Source organism: Bacillus rossius, chromosome 8, assembly GCF_032445375.1.
Source record: "Bacillus rossius redtenbacheri isolate Brsri chromosome 8, Brsri_v3, whole genome shotgun sequence".
Taxonomy (NCBI): domain Eukaryota; kingdom Metazoa; phylum Arthropoda; class Insecta; order Phasmatodea; family Bacillidae; genus Bacillus; species Bacillus rossius.
In genome coordinates, this window is record NC_086336.1 from 39,898,475 (window position 1) to 39,918,164 (window position 19,690).

At 36.1% G+C, this 19,690-nt stretch overlaps 1 protein-coding gene across 1 annotated transcript in view; it reads left to right on the plus strand.

Moving 5' to 3' along the window:
- The first annotated feature begins 2,592 nt into the window (after nucleotides 1–2,592).
- Nucleotides 2,593–19,690, plus strand: part of LOC134534783 (puff-specific protein Bx42) — a 43,252-nt gene continuing 26,154 nt past the window's right edge. Inside the window, exons 1-5 of the mRNA XM_063373360.1 lie at nucleotides 2,593–2,700; nucleotides 9,360–9,504; nucleotides 10,552–10,719; nucleotides 15,986–16,168; nucleotides 16,814–16,938. Coding sequence (XP_063229430.1) covers nucleotides 2,687–2,700; nucleotides 9,360–9,504; nucleotides 10,552–10,719; nucleotides 15,986–16,168; nucleotides 16,814–16,938 — 635 coding nt within the window. The 5' untranslated portion in view covers nucleotides 2,593–2,686. The remainder of the gene's footprint in view (nucleotides 2,701–9,359; nucleotides 9,505–10,551; nucleotides 10,720–15,985; nucleotides 16,169–16,813; nucleotides 16,939–19,690) is intronic.

The following is a 19,690-nucleotide window of genomic DNA, read 5'->3' on the forward strand; positions in this document are numbered from 1 at the left end:
TCTCTTTTGTCAGTGCATTGTTAAAGGCGGGTTTGGTGATGAAATGCATATGGAATGGTCGTTTTGCCGTCACCCGACCTATGTGAAAGGCCCGGGGGGTACCTGACGGGCGCTACGGGCGGTGCTCTTGTTGTCCGGAGGGGCGCCAGGCTAGCGGGCTGCTAGGCCGTTGGTGTTGGGTCGTGGGTACTCTGCCCCCGCGTGCCCCACCAGGTACATGGCTTGAATCTACCCTGAATGGCTCTCCCTTGACTGTGAAGGCCGCTCGGCCGTGTGGAGGACGGGAGACTCCGGAAAATTAGTGTACACGAGTTGGTGAGAATTACTTTTAATCTAGTCCCGCTACAAAACACTCCCACCAACACTTGGCGACATCTAGCCGTTACACAATTAACACAGAAAAAACATAACACTACGCGACACTAATGGTTACCGCGGCAGTCTCGCGGGACGCGGGTCGATGCTCGCTGGAGACGGCCAGCGCCGAACATTAACGGGTGCAGGGGGGGGCTCTATGAGCGGGCTCCTAAATTCGGCGAAACACTTACGTGTGTGCAGCCAGCAGGCATATGCACGGCGTCCTTAAGTAAAAACACTTTCGCTGGAGTCGGCCAGTACCGTACGTTCTGTGCTACGATACGTATCGCGGAATCACACTGAAGACGGTCGGTATAGGCCCGGCTCCGCAAAATACGCGCCGAGTCGACGTGGGCAGCGGTGAATTAACAAAAGGTTTTAAATTTAAAGATTTAGTACAGAATAAAAAATAATTAATGAAAGAAACTTGGATGCTGCCCACGGACACAGGTCTGTTCCCGGCGCGTAGTGGTTCGAGACTGCCGGACATGGCCGCCTCGCAAGGAAGAGAAACTTTCTCTTCTTTGTGAGTCGGCGTCAAAAAACTTATATTAATTGAATTTACTCTATGACCAGTTAAAACATGTTCCAGGTGCCCAATTAAAATGTAGCACCTGGTAATTGGGTGCTTAAGGCTTAACAATTATTTAATGTATATAATTATTTAAATTGTGACATCAAATTGGCGACTGTAAATTTACTAACATATTGTCCCACTGTGAATTGTTTTAGAGGGATTTCTCCTATTCTGACTTGATCATAGTCACGGGCATTTTAATTAAGGCCAGTGGCCGCAGTGACTGTTAATGAGGTTTGTTGTCTATTGGGGTCACGCCCGAGGCGCTCGCCTGACTCAATCCGGCTGGGCAAGGGGCGCGCTCCGAAAACGGGATACGGTACTGGCGGTGCGGAGCACGGGCTTAAAGGCCATGGTCGGTACGACGTCAGTTTGAGTGAAGCCTCAATTGCGAAAATTGCAACACTTTCTGCATACATTGGCTGAATAAATAAAGTAATATCTGATGTTGTTTAATTTTAGTATCTGTCCACAATGTGCTTAAAAATACATAAAAACCTTGTTCGTCTATTTCGTACGCGATAGTTGATATTCGATACATCATGCATCTCTGTGTTAGGTATAGATTGCTTTCCTACACCCACTTGTCAAACATTCTTTGCTGGGGCGGCGATGTATCTTTACTACCTATGTGCCCAGCAGGATTACTGATGAGTGTTGTCAATATATTAAAATGATAATAATTAAACCCTTAAAAATATATGAGAATAAATGTGGGTAAGACAAAAGTTGTCAGGTTTACCGGGAAGAGGAAGATTGACAGGAGGGAATATCGCTGGAGGGGAGACGTGACAAGTGAGGCCACCAGTTATAAATATCTAGGGGTGGTGCTGCAGGGTAACCTGGGGTGGGGGGAACAGGTGGACAAGGTGGTCAAGAAGGGCAAACAGGCTCTGGGCATGCTGGGACGAGTGCTCAGGGGTGGAAGCAGCACCTTACGTGATAAGGCCTACAAAACTATGGTCCGTCCCATGCTGGAGTATGCCGCAGCAGTGTGGGACCTATACACGGCAGTACTAGAGAGGGAGCTGGAGGGGGTGCAGAGGAGAGCAGCTAAATGGGTGAAGGACAAGTGGAGGAGAATGGACAGAGAAGGGAAGGGGGAGTGCAGTACCACAGAGATGATAGGATTGAGATGGGAGAGCCTAAAGGATAGAAGATAGAAGGAGAGACTGGTCTAGATGTACCAGGTGCTGAGTGGAGTGGGAGGATGGGGAGAGCTGGAGGGACGAGTCAAAATGGGAATGCCTAGAAGTAGGACGGAAAATACTAGGTAGGTCTTCAAAGAGAGGAGGAGAACAGAAAGGGGAAAAAATGCGATGGTCGTGAGGATGGTAGGGGAATGGAATAGGCTGGAAGAGTGTGTGTTGGCTGGGAGTGTGGATCAGTTCATAAGGAGAGTGCGGGGAAAGTAGGGAGAATGCTTGCCACCAGGCACTTCTGTACAAAATTGCAGCTATATATATATAATTATTGATAAAAAATTATATATATATAATATTTGATAAAAAATTGACATAATATTTTTAGGTAAATGCGGTTTGTCGTCGTTCAAGCTTCTTGAGTGAAAAAAAATTATGCCTCTATAATTCTTATCCATAGAGCCATTGTGGTATTTAGGACAGTAACAATTTTCGGATATAGAAACAATCGGAACAGGTCTTATTATTACACCATTTGTAAATACAAAATGGCGACGTAACAGATTGTCTGGATTTATAATCTGTTGAGTGTTTTTAAATTCTAAAAAATATGTCTTTGTCCAGGTAAGTCTTGGTACTTATGTTATGAAATATATTGTAAACTTAATTTTTATAATACACCAAACACACTTATTTAAATCACAAACATATAGTTAGTTAGCATTTGGTTTAATTTTTTTCACAGTAGAAAAAAATGGTTATTTCATTTTGTTACTGGCTCGGGGAAAATGTTGTTCTTTACAAGAAGAGTACTAATATTCGACAGTATGTGCTAAGGGTTTCGATTTTGTTGGGTAATAGTTATTTAAAATATACATTTTGTTAATTATCGGACGTCGCAGCTTTTTAAAATTGAAAGAAAAAAATTGGAAAACATGGGCTGTATCCGAATACATAGGGATGCGTCCTTAGCACACACATCACTACATCCCTTAGCAAATGCAGCCACAATGTAGAGGATGCATTTCTAATGAATGGATAGTATCCGAATACTTTTACTGCTAGCACTACCTGTTGACTGTCAGTCGTACTAATGTTCACGCAGCAATTTTGTGTTGGGATAACTACGAATATTCAGCAAAACGTAAATAATAAATACCTACCAATTAAAAAATAATGTAACGTGTATGTTATACATGTTAGCGATCCAAATAAAATACATTTTAGAAATTGTAAACTTTAAAAGAACTTATGAGTGTTGAATTATCCTTTAAGTTTTAATTCGTATTTTGATTATATTTATTAACATCTTCATTTGTCTGTTTAAGTTATCACTTTTGCTTATAATTTTTTAAACAAATGTTATGCTGAAAATCTGAAGTAATATTATACACAAACAAAATAAAACCTGATTCCGAAGCTAATGGATGTAGGGACGCGTTAGTGGATGCGAGTGTCGCATCCCTAGAAATCTCGAATTAGTGGATGCGTGAAGGGATGCATCGGCATCCCTTGTGATAATTCGGATTCAACACAAAGATGGCCGTGTCCACTACGATGCACTTTTAGTGGATCCCTTAGCTAAGGGATCCATTAGGCTAGTATTCGGATGCAGCCATGATTTTCACACACTACACACGTCCCCAAATTTACCTTAAAGTGATGGTTTCTTAATTCCTACCAGCATCAGACGTTGCTTCGTGGAACAGAAAGTAAAAATAAAAAAAGTTTTTCAAGTACTTGAAACTTCCCTAAATGGTAAATATGTAGTGTAGTGGTATTTGCGAAATAAAATGTTAAAAATCCGAAAATACTTTTATTATATGCTCTTTCACTTACTCTTTTCATTAAATCCGGCGGAGATAAATTCCAAATACTTTAGGAGATATTGCCATTCTTATTTTGCAATACAAGACCTGTGCTATCATTCGACCTTAACCATTTTTTTTATTTAGCCGTGTGTTCGTGAATGCCTAATTAATTAAAATGGTCGATTAGGTCAGGTCAGTTACATTATAAATACTTTCAAAATAAGCGGACATTAAAAATAATGTGAATTAATTTTAATGGTTGTTTAGTTTTAAAGTATTTATAATGTAATTGACCTGACCAAACAAACCGGAAAAAAGGATGAACAGTTGGCACTCACATAACTTTTTTTTACTTATTACTTGCGCAACAATATCCAAATAACAAATAAAATATTAAAATTTGAAACGTTAAAAACTCACCTAAGTTAGAGGCGGGTACAATTCCTTTGCCATTAGTAGAAAATGATGTAGTCGTTCACTTACGTCGTGGAAAAAAAAAAAATCGTGCTAGTAAACAAGAAACAATGTTGAATGTCGCATGAATGCACATGTATTGTGATGAAAATTAACAAAAAAAAAATGTATTTGGAATTTCTTATCTCCGCCAGGTTAAATGAAGAGAGGAAGTTAAAGAGCATTGAATAAAAGTATTTTCGGAATTTTTAAATTTTTTTTAACAAATGTCGCCCAACTATGAAAAGTAAAAAATTCGATATCTCCTAAAGTATTTGGAATTTTTTATCTCCGCCAGGTTTAATGAAAAGAGGAAGTGAAAGAACATATAATAAAAGTATTTTCGGATTTTAACATTTTTTTCGCAAATACCGCTACACTTCATATTTACCCCCTAATTTGACCCTGACAACATGGTTACTTAATTCCTACTGGTTCGTGAAAAATAACAGTTGAAAGCTTACATTACAATACCTATGTTTTCACACTGTTGCCGCCAGTCATTGTTTACCCGCAGTCGTGTAACTTTTTTTTTAACACAACGGTAGCCAACTATGAAGAATTAAAATATGCTAATGCCTCCATTTCATATATTGGTGTTTATCGCTGCGTCCTGAAGGCTTGATCCTGTGGTACATGATGCTGGTTTTTTTAAAATTCAGTATGTTGGAAGATCCTGTACATTAAAAAAAAGTTGTCATATAGTAATGATTTTTAATCGTAATTCGAATAAAAGGGATTTTTTTTTTCAACCTACAATCATAATTTTTTTATTTCACAATTTCTTGTATGTGCAGGTTCTTTAGATGTTTTGAACTAAAACAGCAAGCATCATGTACCACAGCGTCAAGCCAACAGGATCATGCTATCAGGTTCAAACCTTCAGGATCCAGGAATATCGAACACAGAATATATGACGGCTGTAATCAAATAATTCCCTGGATGGAAAGAAAAGACTGAAAATTTCAATGTGTGTCCTACTTCAGTGCACAGCACATATTCCTCACAGAAAATGAATGATGTTAACATTTCAATTCAAATTTTGGCTCCCATTAGAGTAGTTTGTTACACCGTGACTCAAAATAGTACGTACTTTAAAGGCAATGTAAGAAAATAAACATTTCGTAATATAATTACTCATTTTAATAAAACAACAAACATGAAATACAGGCATTAAAATTCCTTACAATTGGAATACAGTCATTATTTAAACAAATTTCATTATTACAACACCTTTTTTTAAAAACTGACACGGGTAAACAATGTCGACGATTACGTGAATACTTATGTATTGTAATACAAGCTGTAAACCTTTATTTTTTTACAAACCTGTAGGAATTATGAAACCTTCCTTGTTAATTCAGGAATGTCTCTAGTATAAGGAAAACATATATTCCTATTTATTGCTGGTAAACAATGGTTGTGGGAGTGTAAAAGCACAGGTATTGTTATATAAGATATAAAACTTTAATTTTTTCACAAACTAGTAGAAATTTCGAAATCATCCCTTTGGAGTAAATTTAGGGATGCGTGTAGTGTGTGAAAACCATGTTTTCCAATTTTTTTTTTCCTTCCATTCTAAAAAGCCACAATGTCTGATAATTAGCTAAATTTCAAAAAGTGGTACCTAACTTATGTTTTTTTTTTTACTTCTCTTAAGTTTTGTTATATTTTTTAGTTTTAAAGGTTTGTAAAAAAAATTTACGTCGCGGCTTCTCCGTAAATTAATGAAATTAAAAAAATATATAATTTTTAAATACTTAAACCATTCTTCTCTATCCTGTAAATAGCAATAATTAGACATAGCCGTCCTGTAGTTTTCGCTGCATAGGCTATCTAATGTGACCTACTGTATGTATCAGTATGATATTTAACTATTATTTTTTTCTTCAAGCTACTGATTCTTAAAATTATTTGCTGACCAGGTCTTACAATTTGATAATGGTAGTGATTATTTGATTTGCCCAAAAAAATTGTTGGTATTCAAATGCATTACTAGCTGTCCAGGCCAAATCCTGTTGGGGTTTTTAATTGCCTTTTGAAGCACAGAGTTGAAGGAATAACCTAATATCTAATCTTAAATAGAAGCCTGGATGGAGGTCTTCTGTGGAACTAGCCAGGATTCGAAACTGAGACATTCAGTTGGTAATTCTGATGGAAAGCCACTATTCTGATTAAATATGCGAGGGGGGACCCAAAAAAACTGGACTGAGAGCGCGCTGCCATTCGTAGACATAGTAGAGTGTTCTCCTGCTAGATGGGGTTAGTAGATACCTTCACTAAACAGCTGCCCAGACGGCATCAGTTTGTAGGTTAACGTTTATTGTAGTATTGTTTTTCTCTTACTGTTCTCGTGTTCCACCTGCAAAGTCATTATGGCAGATTTTAAATGAGTGTGTTTGAAATTTTGTTTCCTGCTTATAAAATCGGCAACAGAAGCTTACCAAATGCTTCGACAGCCTTTCTATGAGCCGCACACAAGTTTTGGAGTGTTTTGGGTGCTTTAAACATAGCGAAATGAGTGTTGAAGACCATGCTCATTCTGGGCTCCCTTCAACATCTTGAAACAATGAAAACGTTGGAAAAATCAGCAAAAAAATCTAGGATTGTCATTTCACGATGGTCAAAATTTCAGAAGAGACAGGAGTGAGTTCGAGCTCGTGTGAACGGATTATGACTGAGAATTTGCAATTGAGACGTGTTGCTGTTAAATTTCTTCCTCACCTTCTCAAACAGGATCAAAAAAACATTCAATTTAATTTGAGTCAGGACTTGAAAAGAAAAAAAAAGAGATTGAAAGTGATCCAAACTTTTTGATCAAAGTCATTATAGTTGATGAGAGTTGGTGTTATATGAGTATGACCCAGAAACCAAGCAAGCGTCAAGCCAATGGAAGAATCCCAATTCCCTTAGAACAAAAAAGGCAAGAAAAGTGAGGTAGAATTTTAAGATGATTTTAGTCTTTCTTGATGTTCGTGGAATTGTGCACAGAGAATTTGTTTCCCTGGCTAGACTGTTAACCAGCACTTTTATTTGTAAGTTTTAAGACGTTTGCGAAAGGAGTGTGGAGGAAACGCCCGGAACTTTGGCGATCAGGTGACTGGTTCCTTCATCACGACAACACTCCCGCACACATGGCATTACGAGTGAACCGCTATGTGGCCTCTTTGGGTTCGGTATTTTTGTGCTGTTATCATTTGTGGGTTTTTTTTCGTTCTGTTAGTCCATTTTTCTTTGTTTGTTGACCATATTCCTGTTGTGGAGTATTGTGTGGTGTTTATATTCTGACAACAGCAATTTTTTGCTTTATTTGTGTTTTTGTCATTTGCGTTTTTTGTAGTTTTCTTCTACAGACATACCTATGCTTAGCAATGGCGTATGTCCAAAAACCTAATTCAAGTCATGCACTCCCATTGCACAAATAATTCAAAGATAATGCCTCTCGGGGGTTGTCTGTCGTTCCCCACCCTCTGTATTAGCCAGACTAGCCTCGTGCGACTTTTCCCTGTTCCTCAGAATTAAGAAAGATCTAAAAGGAAAGCATTTTGATTGGAGGCGGTAAAAACAGCTTTGCAAAGGGCACTGGAGGATATCAAAGTTGAAGGGTTCCAGAGGTGCTTCAAACAATGGGGGAAAAAGACTTGACAAGTGCATTGCATCTAATGGAGAGTACTTTGAAGGTAACTGAAGTAATTTTGTAAAAAAAAAGGTAATAAATACATGTTTTATGACAAAAATCGGTTTTTTTTTTTGGGGGGGGGGGGGGGTTCCCCCTCAATAAAAAATTAAAATTTTACAATTACAATTATTCTCGAAGAGGGCATTGTAATATTTCAAGTAATTTACCAGTTTCATTAGTGGTGAGGTAACTTATCTATTACAAATAGTATTGTGAGAATGGTTGATTAGGTTAGTTACATTAAAAATACTTAATAATTGTGTGAAAAATTGGTTAGGTTAGCAATATTTTAAAAATGTGGGTGTTTAGTTGAATACATTAAATATACAGTAAAATTGTGTAAACAATTGTAAAATGTAAAATGTAGCTAACCAACGGTTCACACAATTTCAAAGTGTATACAAAGCAGGGTTGGCTGATTTAAATCAAAATAGTTTAACACACAGCTTAAACCATGATTTTAAATAATGTACTTTTGAAATAGAATATCTTAATTTTTTTTAAATTAAAGGTCTAATTCTACTCTAATACTATTTGGTCATTAATGTTTTGTGTATTTTACAGGAACAAAAAATTGTATATTAATGAAGGTCTTATCATTTAAATTTTCTGAATAAGTTGTAAATCATACCATGCTAAATACTCCTCTGAAATTAAGATTATTAAACAGTTAACTCCTATTCTGTGGGAAATCCCTGACTGTACTGTAAATCCCCATTCTGTGGGAAACACCCATTCTATGGGGAATCATCATCCACCTGTTTCTGTGGTTAAGTCACAGTCATGTGCAGATTTGCTGAACTTAAGTTCTTTGATATTATAAATTTCATGGTTCAAGATCAGTGGCAGAAAGGGATGTACTGTGGCTTTCATTAAAACATGGTGAGAACCAAAATAACTAATGTAATAAAAAAATATTTGGTTTAAACAAAAAAAAAGTTTTATTTATTTTTTATTTTTTTAACCTGTTTTTTTTTTTCAACCCTAATATAAAGTAGGTTACCTAACCTAACCAAACCTAACAATCCTATCCACACTATTATAAATTATTTTTAATGTAGCTAGCCTACCCAACTAACCACTGTCCTGATGTTACGCTATTTTTAATGTATCTTATGTAACTTAACCACTCTTTAAAATGGTCAATTACTGGTAAACTACTTGAAGTGTCAACCTGCCCTCTTAGATAATGATTGGAAAACACGTCAGGAAGTAAAATAAATGCTTGTGGAGTATTTGTTATAATTTTTGACGGGAAAGTGGTTCTCCCTTCTGTCGGCTGGTCAGGCCTCGCACGACGAGGTGCTGCAGCTGTGAGACACTGGCCGGCTATGTTGCAGCCTGCTGCCGGCTCCCGTGCAGCCCGTGTGGGACAGGGACGAGGAGCGAGTGCGGACACGACCCCCGGCATCTGCCCTGGTGCTCACCAGCCCCACCGCCCCCCCGTACGGCCAGAGGAAGGACTGGGTGCCCAGGAACTTGCAGGTGGGTACATGTCACGCGCACAGCACATGTCAGTTTAGAGACAGGAAAAATTCGCGAAATCATTTCGCGATAGGCTAAAATACAAATAGTTATACCTCAGTGCTGCCTCTGCTATTGGCTAACAACTCACCTGAATGACTCTGGGCCAATGAGAAACACCCGACCAAATCTTTATCAAATCACAGGCTGCTACGTTGGGACGTCTCACAAGACAGCAGCCAATGAATGGTTGGCATTTGACCGAGTGTGTGTAGAACTATGGAGTTCATCCTGCAGGTCATTGAGCCCGCAAATTTTTCCGGTCCCTAGTTATTGCTAAAGTGCATTGTGAATGTGTTGTACTTAATCATAGTAATTATGTTATACTTGATGTTATTTTATTGAAAATTTTAACTGTGGATTTTAAGGACTTCTGTAAAAAAAACCCAATTTGGTTCAGCCTACAGGCGTAGGTAGATTTCGGACCTATTTTTCTTCTTGAAATGTTTTGGAAACTTCTATAAACTCCTGGAACATTTTAAGAATTTAATGTACATAACAACTTGTATGTTCGCCAGTATTCAAAAAAGATTGATTTTATATTTTCTCGTATTCCATGCAGCAAAAATATTTTAATGTTTTTAACCTAATGCATCCAGCATTGAATGTCTTTTTAATAAATTTCATATTATGCCTACTAAGGTAGTTATGCAAATAGTTCTGTCATCCAAACACTATTTTTCATCCTTTGCACTAATGGTCGGTCAAATTTTTTTTTAGACAAACTTTTAAGGTAATATAAAGATGGTTATTAATAAATTCTGACGAATTTGATACTAAAGAATTTATATATATTTTTAATTTTAATTTTAACCCCTGTTATTAAGGTAGTAGTTAGTTTCTTCATTCCTTCCTCCCAAAAATTGTGAATACCTGTTGGAATATTGTATTAGCATTGGGACCAAAGAGACCTTGGGGTACATTGCTGGAAAGTTGAAAATCAGCTGTGTATAAAAGGTGTTCCATAGAAGGCAAGTGTCACAGGTTGTTGTCGTTTGTTGCTTGCAGGATTTCGGCGATGGAGGGGCATTCCCCGAGATCCACGTGGCTCAGTACCCTCTCAACATGGGCCGGGAGGGGAAGGAGAGTACGTCCAATGCCCTGGCCGTGCAGTTGGACGCACAGGGGAAGATCAAGTACGATGTGTTGGCGCGCCAGGGACATGCCAAAGATAAGGTGGGTTGGTCTCCTCGGTGTGGCCGGGATGTTGATGTTTGAACCTCTCTTTCCATTGCCTAGTTAGTGCAACTACAAGAACATGTTCAACAGGACTTCCAGTTGTCCTTGCATTTGGCTATGTTCCCAGTAGTTGTTAATGTTGCTGATATAAGTTCGAATCCTGCTCTGACCATCTTGTTTTCAGTTTTCTTTGGCCCATTCCTTTCTGAATTCCCCCTGCTCTTTAATCAGGTTTTAAAGTTTCTTATGATCTTGCTGTCAATGAAACATTTAGTCCAAATACAAATTTTAAAAAAATTGTTAGTTGAAAGATTGGCTTATTATTTTGTCCACAACAAGGCCAATATAAATGGTTACACACAATACAGAACCGAGTTATTGAGGAAGGAGTCGTCCAAGGCCTGTATTAATTTACTATATCACAATTTGCCTTAAGTTATTTTGGGGAAAGGAAAACATGTGGAAAGTGAGTATGTACTGTGTATTGCCACTACATCTCCTTGTTACATAGATTACACCCGCCACTCGAAATAACACTTGTTTGATTTTGATTGGGATTTTGAAGGAACATTGCCAATAAATCAAGGCTGATTTGAGGTAGCAAGGTCGTATATTCTAAGTACCTAATAATAATTTTTTATTCACATGAATTATTATTTGGGTGTGTGTACAATGGGTGGAATCTCAATTTTCTCACATCTAAATCTCAAAGTGTGTCTCAAATCCACCCCTCAAAACCAAATCTAGAACTCAAGGGTCGAAAATGAAATAATGTACAAGAAATAAAAAATGTTAATTGATATTAAATGCTTCTTCATACCACTTTTTGGTTGGTGAGGATGTTATCTGCATTTTAAATTGGTAATTCCTAATGATTTTACAGGATTTTAAATTTAGTTAACCTATACCAACCCATTTCATAATATAACTGTATTTTACAGTAGACTCCAGATTATCAGTGTGCGGGTTATCTGGTTTGCGGATTAAACGTGTGATATTTCACTTTAATACATCATAAGAACAAAAATAATTTTTGGCTTTTTATTTCCATGTGCAATGGCACTTGTGTAGCATTAAATACAACCAATTAATAATGTGACAAATCAACAAACCATATTTTGCTATTCCTCAATAGCTATTTGCTTCCTTCATTGCATAATTATATCAAACGATGCGCAAGTGTTCAGAAGTCACGAATTAGGGTTTCCCCCCTTTTCTTTGATAACCCAGCGCTCTTAGCCGTGAGGCCCTACCGCCCTGGGGCCCCCATGGGCGTGGATGCGGATCACGCCGCATACGCAACCAGGAAGAGCGTTAGAGCTTTTGGCTCAGCAAACGTTTATATTCCGCCATCCTGCATGTCAACAGCAGCTATGGAGAGAGAAGCCAGACGCTTTCAGGTCTAGTTTATCTTGCGCCACTTGGATGCGCTAGTGGCAAGTCATGGCAGACATGCATTTACATTTAGTAATCAAGAGAGTCTGGAATTACGTTAACAGATTAAATAATCTTTCTAATTATATAAAATGTTGAGTTTATGCTTTTGGAATTCTTGTTAGAACTGAAATATATCTACTATATCAAAAACATTATTTTTTTTTAACTCAGAAATGTTGGTAGTGCCGACATAGGAAAAAAAAATGTTATTTAAACAATGCAGTACGTGAATTTTAAAATTTAATTTTAGATGGTTTAATCTGTAAATGTTATCAATATTAATTTAAATGTACTTCAAATATATATAGATACATGTTGGTACTGTAAATTAATTTTAACAGGAGTAGTGTCTTGATTAAAATGATAGTCAGCAATTACACTTACCTGTTAGGAAAACAAATTATTTTGATTAAAATATCTCTTATGGAAAAAACCTGTGTTTTGACTAGTGCTGTTTTGATTAGCACTCTGTTTTAGGGCGCGGTTACACGGGAGTCTGAACTACTTCAGGTGAACATGTTCAGCTGTTGAGTGCGGTTACACACAGTCTGAACATGTTTCGTTCGAGGCCATTTCCCATTTAACTTAAACAGGTTGGCAAAGTAGTTCAGATCGACATATCTTCTACATTAGCCTCTGATTGGCTGTTTAGAATATAAACAGTCTTTTGCAGAAATTCAAGATGGAAAAAGTGTTTCTGGCACAAGTTCGAGTAATATTTTACCGAATGCAACAAAAAAAAATCAACAAATCATTATATATATATATATATATATATATATATATATATATATATATATATATATATATATATATATATATATATATATATATATATATATATATACAGCGAAACCCCTTATTTACGTTACCGTTATTTACGTTTTCCCGTTATTTGCACTATATTCTTCAGGTCCCGTTTGGTTCCCATATAGTCCAATACAATACTTTCCCGCGAATTACGTCTCAAAAATCGAATCAATCCCGCTATTTACGTCACGAACAACCATAAACAACCAGAAAATACCGTGGAGCTAGTAGGCAATGAACATTTTAAATAGCAAAATATACATATTTTATAACATGAAAAGTTGCTTTTATTTCTAAACATGTAATAATTTAAGCCTAGGCGTGTAAAAGTACGAGTAATTATAGCAGGAGACAATCTAAAATGCACGAGGGAAAAACGTAAACTCATGAATGTACAAACATGGCTGCTTGTAAGTTCTGATACTGTATTTATGTCACAACTTAGCCGAAATACTGGTACGAGACATAAACTTCACAAGATAAAATGAGCGGTGTCTTGGTAACTGTTTTATACGTCTTTTATAATTTGGGAAGTATTGTACAGTTGACGCCATATTTTTTAAACTAACCATTTATTTCTGGGGATCGTAAATAATTAATTATTGGTATCAAGACATCATGATAAACGTAAACTTGAACATGTCACGGCAGCGAGAAAACTGGTGCGTATACCAATAAACTGGTATTAGAACTGGATAAAATTGGTACACGGGAGGTGGAGCTTATATTTTTTTCCGCTAAGCTCGCATCTATTGGTTGGCGGCTGATGGCGTCATGAGTCTGGGCGGAGCATAGAGTGCGCATGCGCCGCCGCGTCGTTACAGCAGCTGACCGAGTACAATGACCTTTCTCCGCGTTTGGCGCGCTATTGACGGTAAATATTCATCAATTTGCGGCCTTTTCTTAAAAAATTTTTTACTGTGAGCAATGTGTATGTAGCCCGTATTTGTTATAAACCCTGCCGGTTGCAACTGTATTTATAATTTGGAGAGGCAAATAATCTCCTTGAACAGCCAAAAAAGCAAGCAGAAGAAAATTTCAAATTTATTTTTTAGGAAGTAATCAGAAAAACATTTTGGCTTTCATTCTTTTTTTATTTTTGTCAAATGTGGTAAATTAATAATTGATTAAATACTAAAGTAAAATTTGTTGTTAGTGTGTTTGTACCTGCATTGTAGTATGTGCTATTAAACAAAAGGAAAAAAATTCTAAATAAGGTAAACTGTACTCCTTTTTATACTTTTCCCTTTATTTACACTTTCCCGCTTTTTACACTTTTTTACTTTGTCCCCATGAAAAGTGCAAATAAGGGGTTTTGCTGTGTGTGTATATATATATATATATATATATATATATATATATATATATATATATATATATATATATATATATATATATTAATTGATCCTGACCTTAATTTTCTTAAAACTGAGATAGGTACTCTCGCTCAAAAATAATAATAAATAAGTTTAAAAATTTTACTGTGCATATTGTTTGAATTCCCGATTTGTAAAAAAAAATATTGAGCAATATGAAAACACATTCCATTTCTGCTGATAATGCTGTATAAACAAGTGAGAAAATCCCGAGTTTTCTGGATACAATTACAAAATAGAGATCAACAACACATTCATTCGTTGACAGTAGACAATCGGTTTTAGAGCTAAACACACTTTTCAGCAACTACCGTGTAACCGTACACTTTCGCGTTTGTAAACGTGTTTACTTAAACATGTTCACCTGAAGTAGTTCAGGGTCCCGTGTAACCGCGCCCTTACTGGAAGGAATTAGGGTGTTACTTTGAGGTTGGGGTATTACTGTTTTTGCCTAGATAGTCGGAATAGAAAAAAATTCGATTTTTTTTTTCTCCTCCAAAGATGTATTTTGGTTACCCATTAACTCCTGGCCAATCGTTACCCCGGATAATTGGGAGTCTACTGTATTTGTAATTAATATCTAACTTAAACATTTGAAAAAAATTATAAACTACGTGAACTATCACAATGACTTCTTACAGATTGATTGGAAAACATGCCAGTAAATAAAGGAAAAAACCAAAAAAACCTATTCAACTTCCTCCCCCCCCCCCCCCCCCACCTCTGGGTCTAGAAACAAGGCATTTCTTCAGAATTACTTAATGTTTTTATTTCATAAAATAATGGTTTTGATTTAAGAATCTATTTCAAAAAATTTACCTAAGATCACCTCTATAACTTTCATAAATTCAACAAAAAAATTTTTTTAAAAATTATTGTTGAATCATTGAAACATAGTAGGTATTAAATAAAGTAGTGCACCAACTCTTACTGTGTACATTTCTAGATATTGTAATAACTAAACAATTAAAACATAGGGATGGGTCTAAATGTGTACTAAACACATTTTAATATGTCTTCACATACCATTAACAATTATTTCTTGGCCTAATCTGTATTTTATTTTCATACATTCATTTTATTCATAAAGGTAGTTTATTGTTTAACAAATATGACAATATGTTTTTGGTAGGTACTTATTTCACCATAATAGTGTATAATTTGGACTAATACATGATGGATTTTAACAATAAAATAATTTGTAATAAGCATGTCGGAAACAGAATCACTCAGAAAAAATAAAAATAAAACGGCAAACTTTTGTGTATTTGTAAAATTTACCAATGTCTGTAATTTTTAATGAGTTAATAAGAAATGCAGAATCATAGTGAAATTAATTTTGTAGGTTTTGGTTTGAACCTAGCTAAATGATTTTTGTTGTATTTAATATGTAACAAGATTCAATTTTGTTAAGTCATTTTAAGTTTTATTAAAATTCTGATTAATTTCATGGATTTAGTTGGTTTTTTGTTTTTGTTTTAATGTGGTGTGTTAACTTGCATTTGGGTGTTTTGACTTATGAATTTATGATGTATTGACACTCTCTTCAATGTTATTTTGTCTTTATCGCAAGTCACCAGTCGCTAGTAATGACTAATGACTAATGAAGTGACGAGTGTTTGTTTCCTTGTTGCCTGCAGGTGATCTACTCCAAGCTGGTGGACCTGCTACCTGCGGAGGTGGTGGCAGAAGATGACCCCAGCCTGGAGAGACCGCCCGAGGACGAGGTACAAGACACGACGGAGAAGACGCGCCTGGCTCTGGAACGCCTCACACACACCAAGATAGCTGCTGCCATGCCGGTCCGCTGTGCTGAGAAGACAGTAAGTGTTTCACCACGTAACCACTCTACTGTGAGGCATATCAAAGCAGCCTTTTTTTTAATACAGCTTCTGCCAATAGGTGTCCAGCAGGTCGTGTTACTCAATCTCACAAATTTAATGGAACACTGAAGAACAATTAAAGTGAAACATCGCAACTACGAGCACTGGCAGTGACTGAAGATAAGTCCAAATTTAGATTTCCACAATTTACAAATAATTTTGAATTTCATGTCATACTATCTCAAAATAGTTTTTAGTAGGAAAAAAAGTAGGATAAAAAGTGTTGCAAATTTTGACATGTGATTAGTTATTTTAATTTTATTGGTGATTCTTTACACAACGTTTCGTGCCATTATTTTGTTCCACTGTTCAAGAAAAATAACTTTTTCACTGGCTTGCGTGAGGAAGCTAATCCAACCAGGGAAACATGGTGTATGTTGTTTCTCCCCGTGCTTGACTTGCTACAGAAAACAGCTTGAGGGTACTTGTACTACTGTACATTTTTATTTTTAAACCTTCATATGTCTTGAGTACATTGGGACAAACAGGCTCCATACTGCTACAGGAATCGCTGGTATTGACTACAGACAGTGTTCAAAGTTTTCTTGTGTGATTGTAAGTTACACTGATGCATTGATATTTCAGGCCCCGGCACAGTATATTCGCTACACCCCGTCACAGCAAGGAGCGTCCTTCAACTCGGGAGCAAAACAGAGGGTCATACGCATGGTGGAAGCCCAGAAGGATCCTATTGAACCTCCAAAATTCAAGTAAGTGCACTTTTCTTTCAAGATGTTAGCTTACATAGTGCATGAATTTAGTCCCAGTTTTTTTTATATAGAAATGTCTTGAAATAATATTCATGCACTCAATTTTTTAAATTAAAAGTTTTATACAGTATACAGTATACTTAGGGGTAGTCAAATTTCGTTAATGACGAAATCGCGAAATTTAAAAAAAAATCACTTGCACATGAAGTGTAATACAAATAACCTTACTTGGTAGTGATAAGACGTTAATATACTGCATTTCGTTTTAACGAAATTTGCTGTGATGCGCGAAATCCGTAGTTTTTCACGAAATATGACGAAATCGCGATATTCGCGCGAAATTAACATTTTTTATCGCGAAAAATCACGTTGAAACATTCTGTAACCTGCACAAAACGTTTATTATTCCAAGAGGTTATATGTGAGACGAGACGCCATCTTTGCTTTTGTTTTTCTCTAGCACCCATAGAGTAGAGTGTAGCAATAAACATTATCACTTAGCTACTGGTGGACAAATCACAGATGGCGTTGGTAGTTACGAGTGTCGAAATGTTCTATGATTTTGTTTTCACGAGTGTGTGTCTGTCGAGTTTAAGTTCTTTATTTCCGAGTGGATGCAATATGTCTCTCTTCCGCATCTATGATCGTTTTCCGTTAAAGTTTTTGTGTCATTTTGGTCATATTACCAATGGTCACTGGATAAACATATAAAATGCCGAAAGTTGTGTTTTCGAAAGAGCTAAAGAATATGACGACAAAGGATTTTACGTGTTCAGTAAAGAAAAAGGCATCATGATGTGCAAGTTCTGTAATGTGCAAGTCGACTGGAAAATAAAATACACGTGTGAAAAACACTGTAAATTTCGAGCATCGCACTGGAACTAAGCGTCAAGTTACTCTAGAACCATATATTTCACGAATGAAAATTATTACATCCAGACGTACGCCTACTCAGTCTCCGTCGTCGCATACGTTCCTACGAGACGTAATAGGCCATAAAACGGCAAAAATTACATTATTTTGCCGACCGCAAATGCGTCTGGTGACGCAATCGTCGATAGGCCTTAACTCAATCTTTGTTCCTTTCTCTGAATCGGCCAAACGCAGTCCAGAAAAATAGCGTCACTTCCATATTAGCCAATCAAATCATAACTGTCAAAATGCTAATTGTTGTATATGGGCGTCCTAGCCGAGGCGACTATTTATTTTCGTAGTTGTCACGGCAATGCACGAAAAATGCCGGCCAAGAGTGCCAACATATACATGAACAAATACCGCACACGCAGTTGAGGCGGTGAAAAACGTAAACAAATAAAAAAAACAATAGCCTACTCTGTAATGTTGAATAAGTACAGTGTTTTGGTGGGGACTAGTTTGCAGGAAATATATAATAGCTGATTTTCAGAGATAGTCAAAATGGACTTGAGACACTAACGTTTCTGATCAGTTTCCGATTTTTTTTGTATGTAATCTTGAGAATTTTAATTGCAAATCCAGCATGCTAAATTTTAGATGTGCATGTACTTCAAAACAATGTTTTTGATAAAATTTGACCAAATAAAGAAATTATTCCATCAAACATATACATGTGTATAAAATTATAATGACGAAATAGTTATTTTTTCTAACTAAACAATTTTTTTTTTTCACCGAAAATTTGCACCGAAATAACTCTTTTTATTCACCGAAATGGGCCTTTTTTATTTACCATTTTTCATTGGCCCTAAGTATACTACATCATACAAATAAATAACAATGTTATTTAACATGTTCATTTTACAAATCAAAAATTAACAATATGAAATTTTATAAGGCTCAAATGAAGAATTAATATTATTTACAAAGGAGAGTAGTAATTTAATAAAAAATTAGTAAATTAGATTTTTCAGTTTTTTTTAATTTTCCACATTTTTGATTTGAGATTTACGTATTTTGAATGTTATCTTATCTTAAAGGGTATTATATTACATTGGACATTGTCCTACATTAAAATAATATATTTTAGAGTTTATTATATTTGAGGCCATTCTGTACACCTGAATAAATTATATGATTAACATTTCAACTATTGAAATTGATAATTCAAGCTCAGTTTGTTACTATTTTTTGCTAGAAAAATAAAAATGGAAAACTAAACTAGTACAGTAATGTCATAAACCATATTAACATTCATAAGATTCTCAAATATTAGTTTAAATCACAATTTTTCTTTTAATTGACATTTATTAAAATTGTTAAGTGTACTACAACATGACCTTGAAAAATCAGCACTCGCAACTTTGAAAAAAATTACTAAACACTATTAAACTGTGGGAAATGACTTTTAATGCAAGTTAAATATGTGTGTTTTCACTCCCGAATCACTCCCAAATTTTTAATGTTGGGTATTTATTTTTTTTCTTCTACTTCTTCTTCTTAAAACACATAGGTGTGAACACGTTATAGCTGTGGTATGTCGAACCATATGTATGGTACATAGCAATGGAAAGTGTGGACACTGTAGGGAATTAAATGATACAAATTATTCTGTGCTATACTAAAGTTATGGCAACAAGGATGGATCCAGGATTTTTTTGTGGTTGGGGGAGGGGGAGGATCATAACGAACGTAATTTTAGCGAGACTGCATTAAACTCCTTGTAAGTTTTTACACATCTTGGGGGGGGGGGGGAGACATGGCCCCCTTTCTCCCTAATCTGCCTATGGTAATGCGATAGCAGAAGATAATTACTGTAGCACTTGAGGGGTGATAA